Here is a 7,973-nt window from a genome sequence, read left to right as displayed (position 1 = left end):
CTTTGTTGTTTTTGAGAAGGATAATTAAAGTAGCTCAATCTCGGTAAATTATATAGATATATACACACACTTTAGAAAAAGGTTGAGAAGACTCGACTCAATCATCCAAATTACTAGTACTGCATTCATGGTAGGTAATTATTCCTCCGGACTGTATGACTAAAATCTTCACACACACACACACACACACACACACACACACACATATATATATATATATATATATAATGTTAAGGGATTAAATTTTTAAACTAAATTTATAAATTAAATGATGTGTCACTGATAAGATATAAGGCACGTTAACAACACTTAAGTAATAATTCAATCATCAACATCCACATCATTTAGTTTAGAAATTTGATCTCCTAACATTATGTTTAACAAAAATGCTATTCTTACCCTATTTGTATACTATGTTTGTACGAACTATCTCTCTAATAGAGATGAAACCCACATGTGTTGATAGACCAATTTTTTAGACCAAATTTGTAAATCATATGATGTGTCGCCAATAGAAAATAAGCACTTAAATAATAATTCAATCATCAATAATCACGTCATACAATTTACAAAATTTAGTTTAAAATTTTGATTTCTCTAACATTTCCCGTTTAATTGAGCATACCGAGGATACTTTAAGAAATTTAATTACAATACTTTCGATGAACGAAAAGAACCATTAATCCATGTTCATGTATGGTCCTTAGAAAACATCTAAAAGTGAGGGTGACAATGAAGAACAAGAATCAAGACTTTCGCATTATGAGGTCAATAAAGAGAAACCCACCCACCACCATCACCACATACACTAATGATTCCACAAAAGATGAATAAAAATGAATTTTTCCAAGCAAAAACAGACAAAAATCTCACATAAAATAATACAATTAACAGCACTAATGCAGTGACATTTTTGGGGTTATAGTCAAAATAAAGACATTTCTTTATTTTTCCTTTCATCATCAATCATAAAGTAAGCCAATGCATAAAGCAATAAGCGCACACAAAATCTAAAAGACAATCTAAAACATTCTTTGTTCCGCTTAGAGCAGCTGCAGACAAAGAAGGTGAACACTTTCTCCCTCTCTCTCTCTCTGTGAAGTCATCAGCTTCCTTTCTTTCCTTTTCTCTTCTGAATTCATGGATACTGCTCAATGGCTGCAGGTGGGGGGATTTATAATTTTTCTTCTCATGTATTCTTTTTTCCTTTCTTTATTGTGCATTAGTTCTATGAGCCAAATTTTATTAATCTTGGTTAGAAAGATAGATCAAGCTCCAAAGTGTTTAAAACATATGTATAATTACTGTGTGGGGTATTTGGATATCTTTAATCCAAAGATAAAAGGTTATTTCATACTTCTAGCTATAAGAGATGATGTTCATCAAGGCAACTGAAAGTTTCATGATACATGGATCTCTTTTATCCAAAGATAAAAGGTTATTTTGTTCTTTATACATGAAAGCTCAACTTTTTTCTTCCTTCACATGTGATAACTGATAAAGGGATTGAAAAAGGCATTACTTGTTCCTATTATTTGTAGTTTTTGTTTGTAATTTTTATTTATTTTTTCAATATGATTCTCCCCCAATTAAGTACTAAAAAAGCTGAGGTAGCTAGGCAGCTACTTGTTATGATGATCTATCTCCTTTGTTTATTTAGATTTCTAGATCCGTGTGCATCTGTAGGATATATTGTTCGTTTTGCTTAATTTTCATTAAAATGAATTAGGGCTCTTAATTTTGATTTCACTCTCTTAATATTGGGAGGCTGTCAATTAATTATAATTAGGGAAGTGGAGAACTTGAGAAGCCCATGGAAGATCATGAGATGGGATCCAATGGATGCACAAGGTCAGTGTTGGAGAAAAGGGCAAGACCTCAAGAGCAATTGAATTGTCCAAGGTGCAGTTCAATCAACACCAAGTTTTGTTACTACAACAACTACAGCCTCACTCAACCAAGGTACTTTTGCAAGACATGCAGAAGGTATTGGACTGAAGGTGGAACTCTCAGAAATGTCCCAGTTGGAGGAGGTTCAAGGAAGAACAAGAAATCCACATCCTCATCGGCTTCAGTGTCGTCAAAGATTACTATTCCTGATCTTAACCCACCAACAACCCTTTCACACTTTTCATCCTCTCACCAAAACCCTAGGGTTACCCATGAAGGCCAAGATCTTAACCTGGCCTTTGATTCTATAGATGCACATTACCATGGTACTACAATGGAAAACAACAATAGTACCAATTCCTCATCAGCTCCTAATCCTTCAGCTATGGAGCTTCTTAGGACTGGCATTGCTTCTAGAGGTGTGAATTCATTCATGCCAACCCAGAATATGCCTGATCATCATTCAAATACGGTACTCTGTCCACCATCATCAGCAGGGTTCTTGCTGCAAGAATTCAAACCAACAAGCCTTGGTTTTTGTGTTGATGGGCTTGGAAATAGGTATGGAGGGGATGATCATGAGAATGTTAATGGTGGAAGGATATTGTTTCCATTTGGGGATCATCACTTGAAACAGATTTCAAGCACTGCAGGTCATCATGAAGTACTTGATCGTCATCAGAACAAGGGGCAAGGGAACCCAACAGGGTATTGGAATGGTTTATTAGGTGGAGGCTCGTGGTGATGATTAAATAAGTCAAGGATCGGATGAGGGAGAAAAAAAAGACAAGAAAGAAAGTGTATGTTCACTTTTAGTTTCTTCCTTTTTTATTTTTTTTTTTTGCCCTTTAAAAGTTGGGTTACTTATTTGAAGTTGTTCAGAACTAACAGATAGGATAAAATGTGGTTTCTAATTTGTTAATATATATATATATATATATATATGTATGTATGTATGTATTTATGTATTCCTCTCTTTTCTTATTTTGGATTGGCTTTCTACAAGAGGGTTTTGTAAATCCAGTACTTGATATCGAGTAGGGGATATAGAAGAACAAATGAATGTAAGGCTCTTGGAAACGTGACATGCATTCATGCATTCTTCTATCAAGTCCAGGACATGCATTTGATAATGCACTTGTTGTATTATTTTATAGATTGTTTGATCTAGTTAATGTACTAGTGTATCAGTTGCGCAGTTGCGCTTTCCCTTTTTGTCTATGAACTAGATTGAATTAAAACTTCTCTCTCTTAATATTTGTTTGAAGTTGATTTTGTTAAGTGATAATGCTGCATAATTTACTCAACTCTCTTTCTCTCTCTTACAAATACTTATTCGAAATAATTTTTGTTACATAATAATGCTGAATAGTTTACTAAGCTCTCTCTCTATAAATATTTGTTTAAAGTTATTTTTGTCACGTAATAATACTCATTAGTATTATGCACTAAAATCTTTCTATAAAAATTTATTTAAGGTTGTTTGTTACCTAACAATGCCGACATGAATGTATATTAATCAATATTATTTCTTAAACATATACACTATGCTTTAAATGGATTGGTCTATCTCGGGAGAGCAACTCAACACAGATTTTTCTCGAAGCACACAAGAATAAGGCAGGTATGAGGTTAAGGTTGACGTCTTATCTATACACAACTGAGATTCTTCCAGCTATGATAGCATTTCGTTAGAGAACAAATTGGGCACCTAAAATGATGAAGGCCTACCTTTAATTTTACCTTTAAATAAAATTAAGGGTTTATATCATAAATGATCTTTGAAATTGACTTGTGTCATCCAGATTGTTCCTAAAATTTAAAATCAATCAATGTCGTCCCTGAAAATAGATATCGCAAATCAATGTGGTCATTTCATCACAATTTTTTTTTAAATTCTATTATGTGCTCATGTGGCACATAAATAGGTCTCGCGGGTTTTTTTTTTTTTTTTTTAATCACAAATGATTCCTGAAATTGAAAATTAATCAATATAGTCCTAAAATAGATGTCTCAATTCAATGTGGTCCTTCCATCGTAATTTTGTCAAAAAATTTATTATGTACTGATGTGGTACAATGGACCCAAAAGTCCAACTAAATAAAAAATAAATTAGAAATAGGTCTAATAATTTAACAATTAATTAAAAAAGTTGTCAACCAAGAAACTCAGCCCCACAATCACCGCCAATCCCAACCCATACTCCTCTACCTCTATCAATGGTAGCCTTCACCATCTCTTCTCTAAAAACTAATTTTCAAGACGCCCATCTTTACACCCCTCAATCACCCTTCATCAAATTGACCAAGATTGAGACCACGTTTGGTGACGGCTTGGATTGGTGATGACTTTTGTGACTCCACCATCAACGTTTGGGCGATTGACAACTTGACAACTTTAATTTTGGAGAGCTTGTTGGGTGCTCCCCAGGTGATCTTGGTGACACGGAGAATGGTAAGCTCTACCTTGAGATAATCTCAAGGTGCAAAAAGGTGTTTTTACAACTTTTTTAATTAATTATTAAACCCCCATCAGCACGTAACAGAATTTTTGACACAATTGTGATAGAATGACCACATTGATTTGTGACACCTATTTTCAAGGGCTACGTAATGTTCAATTTCAAGGACCATCTTGATCGTTTGGATCAATTTCAGGGACCATTTGTGATAAAAACTCTTACAACTCATGTGCCCCATTTATGTGTCATATCGGCACATAACAGAATTTTTTACAAAATTATGGCAAAAAGATCACAATAATTCGTGACACCTATTTTTAGGAACTACATTGATCGATTTTCAATTTCAAGAACTATTTTGATGGTGTGGGTCAATTTCAAAGACCATTTATGATATAAACCCTAAATTTAATTGTCATATGAATACTTATTCTATTAACAACCAGACTCACTAATGAGATCCAATTCAATTATTAATGTATTAGAACCGATCTGGGCACTAGTACTAGTGGTGGTAGACCCAATACACCTTCTTTTACCCAGTATTTTATGTTCTTACTTTAGGGTTTCTTAGACACAATTCACACACCATCACCAAACTAATAAGCAATAAACTACAAAGATTCACAATTTTAATTAAGTACCTGCCTCAACCGAAAGCAAACCTAATCAATTTGTTGAAACACACGGCCGGCCGCTGATCAGTTTTAGAAGACTCCTTCCACGAAAGATCATCATAACTTGCATGCCTTTCTATAAAAAACATTGATAAAATCAAAAGGAAATCTCCACAAAGGGCACCCCTCCTCTCTTCTAAATTTTGATTTTAGGGTACGTAAAATGGGACCTCTCAAACATTCCCTTTGGTTTAGTGGGTTCCAGGGAAAGCGTGTCGATAAACCCTTTTCTCCACCAACTCTCAGTCCATACATTTTCATATCTTAATTTGGAGTTTTCGTATGCTAACCTGTTAGGGTTTAATTCTTTTTTAGGTAAATATTGTTGGTGGAGTTACATATGATGCGGCTAACAATACCTGATTAGTAGACTAATAAGCAGAGAAAGAAGGTTCACCACCTTAAGACTCTAAAACGATAACTAAAGTCAATCCCACTCACCCTAGCAAATGACCTATTTAAGGTTTAAGGCATCTAACCCTCACTGGTCTCCTCTACTCTCCATTCTTTTAAGTGTCCACTGGCTTATCTAAATGGAGGTGTCGTAAGTAACAATGATAATGGCTATAGCCTCTAGGGAGCCCAACCTAGCTGCACTCACTACGTGCTAGGAAATTTTGGTATGAATAATAATTGACCTAGAAATTTCGCTAGGTAATTAACTTCTAGTTTTCACTTAGTACTACGATTTGTGAGAGATTTTAAGTTTGATTACCATGTATGATGAGTTTCACTTTTTTACCTTCTTCCATATAGACATGTAAATTTGAGCAAATTATGAATAATTTAAGTCAAATGATAAAACTATGTTTAATTTATAATAAAATAAAATTTATACAAGCGATATTATACTTTAATTTATACTAGGATAGCGGGGAGGCTAAACCTGGGGCGTAGTAGGTTAAAGTAGAAGACCCTAATCACCAAGACAATTCATTCCTTGCAACCATTGGGGGCTTCCTTGGAACTTTTACACAATTGCTTAATTGTCCTAGTCGTTTTCCTGCCTTGACAAGTTCTATTTGTTTATTTTCATTGGATTTATCTCATCTGGTTTGGCTCAATGGTGGATATGTCTTCCTTGACTGGATCTATTGTTAGGCATTCTTAACTTGTCAAATTTGTGGTGGATTCACCTTTTGATTAGTGCAAGATTGTGTAAACTTTATGTGGTTATATAATTAAAACACAAATGAAGGAGTTAGCTGACCTGATCATGAAGCGATAGACATTGGAGATCAAACGGAGAAGATGAGGGATGTGGCAACACAAAGTCTTCTACAAAGCACCTAGCTAGATACAACTACTTTATGGGAAGCGTTTGTTGTGTATCTAGGGTTTGCAGGGACCTTAGTATTTATACTAGCTAAGGTATTAAGGTTCCGTCCATAAAGAAATCCCAAATTCCACCTTTTTAGCCTATTAGTTAGGTATTATAATCATTTAAAATCAAGGATTCCATCAATCTTACTTGTATTACAAGACACCCAATATAAGATTGATATTTTTAGGAAATCAAATCACAATTTCTACATTAATCTCCAATATTACATTCCTATTATATATTGTAGACCATTTAAGGTTGATTTAAATAGGAATAAATCCAACAGATTGTTGTCGATCTCTCGTATAGTGGTGAACTTGTCGATGGCGACCAGTGATTAGTGCACGGTTGTTGTGGAGGTGGAACAGAATAGTGGATCTTGTCGACTTTAGTTTGTGTTTGCAATAGTTACAGAAACTCAAGAGGAACTCTGTCTGTGTGATTTGTAATCTCGCTTCAGGCGCGTTTGGTCTCACTATATGCAAGTTTGGTCGTTGTGAGGTCGTCTATACCATTATAGTAGAGGTGCACTGTTTGAGTTTCTTGGATTCCATATTAATCGATATTTTAGGTTTATCAGGTTATTTGGAGTTGCGATGTCTTTTTCTATAGTGTCTAGTTAGTAGAACGAGGTTTTTATCCCACAATTAATTGTTTTGAGAGTTTTTATCTCTCACATGATTTTGCGTGCATTGATTTTTGTGGATGTTCCTTCTCCTTCAGATATTTGTAACATTTACGATTAATATTTGGTATTTTCAAATCTTTGCTTGCAAATACCCTTCTCTTGAGATCATATATATTCTTCATATGATTGTAAAATTGCCCCACTAATGAATGAAATATTCCAAAGTACAAATTCTATTTGACATTTGGATCAATTAAAATGTGTCATTGCTCATTGGATTAGATTTGATGAAAGATTTGCGTACTTGTATAATTTTTATTGTTATTAAATCGGATCAAATCTCATGGTAATCAGATATACCAAGTCGGATTTGATTACACTGGAAAATTCAAAATCTAATTTACCTTGGATTAATTGGACGTGGATTAACTAAATGTTATCAGTTTCAAATGGAACACCTGTTGGGTTTTTTAGGCATATTAATTCGAATAATTAAGAAGCTTTATATAGAGACATGTTGTGGCCTATATTTAACTGATAAGGAGAGGGGGCCGGCGACATAAAGAAAATATAGAGAAAGAGATGTGTTTGTAGGATTGTGTAGAGGATGTGTTATTCCCTCTACGGAGTGCCTTTATTTATAGTAATAAGAAAGAGAAGAAATCCTTCTCCTCCAAGGAATACAAGTCCTAATAAGGAAGAATAACTAAAATCAAATCTAATATAGGATTTACACAATCACACTTAAATAAAAAGTTTATAACACTCCCCCTTCAATGTGTAAATACTCAAGTAGATTTAGCATCATGTAGTGGTTGAGGGAGTCGACTTGTCCGCACTGATTGGAACACGCTAGTCTATATAATAAGGTAGGAACTTGCAGAAGGAACTAAGTGCCACAAAAAAAACCCTAAGGCCATGGTAAAAACCTGAGTAGGGACAAAATCCATAGTCTAAGGAAAAATGCGTGAGTAATGCAAAGTCAAATGAAAC

At 34.3% G+C, this 7,973-nt stretch overlaps 1 protein-coding gene across 2 annotated transcripts; it reads left to right on the top strand.

The window, feature by feature from the left end:
* The first annotated feature begins 928 nt into the window (after window positions 1-928).
* Window positions 929-3,131, top strand: LOC103927195 (dof zinc finger protein DOF2.5-like). Of its 2 annotated transcripts, none has more exons than XM_048565093.1 (2): window positions 929-1,067; window positions 1,790-3,131. In XM_048565093.1, the coding sequence occupies exon 2, from the start codon at window positions 1,814-1,816 to the stop codon at window positions 2,633-2,635; it is 822 nt and encodes a 273-aa protein (XP_048421050.1). In that variant the 5' UTR covers window positions 929-1,067; window positions 1,790-1,813; the 3' UTR covers window positions 2,636-3,131. The 2 variants fall into 2 exon arrangements, with proteins under 2 accessions (XP_048421050.1, XP_009334364.2); XM_009336089.3 differs by having other exon boundaries at window positions 972-1,164.
* The last annotated feature ends 4,842 nt before the right edge of the window (window positions 3,132-7,973 follow it).

This window comes from the organism of the source record quoted next, unplaced genomic scaffold, assembly GCF_019419815.1.
Source record: "Pyrus x bretschneideri cultivar Hongxiangsu unplaced genomic scaffold, Pyrus_bretschneideri_v1 Contig4, whole genome shotgun sequence".
NCBI classification, from domain to species: domain Eukaryota; kingdom Viridiplantae; phylum Streptophyta; class Magnoliopsida; order Rosales; family Rosaceae; genus Pyrus; species Pyrus x bretschneideri.
Note: the sequence above shows the minus strand (reverse complement) of the source record. Positions and strands in the feature narration are given on the sequence as shown.

Coding starts and splice junctions, on each gene's coding strand:
- LOC103927195 (XM_009336089.3), top strand. CDS start 1,141: ATGGATACTGCTCAATGGCTGCAG. Junction 1,165..1,789: donor ATACTGCTCAATGGCTGCAG/GTGGGGGGATTT, acceptor AATTATAATTAG/GGAAGTGGAGAACTTGAGAA.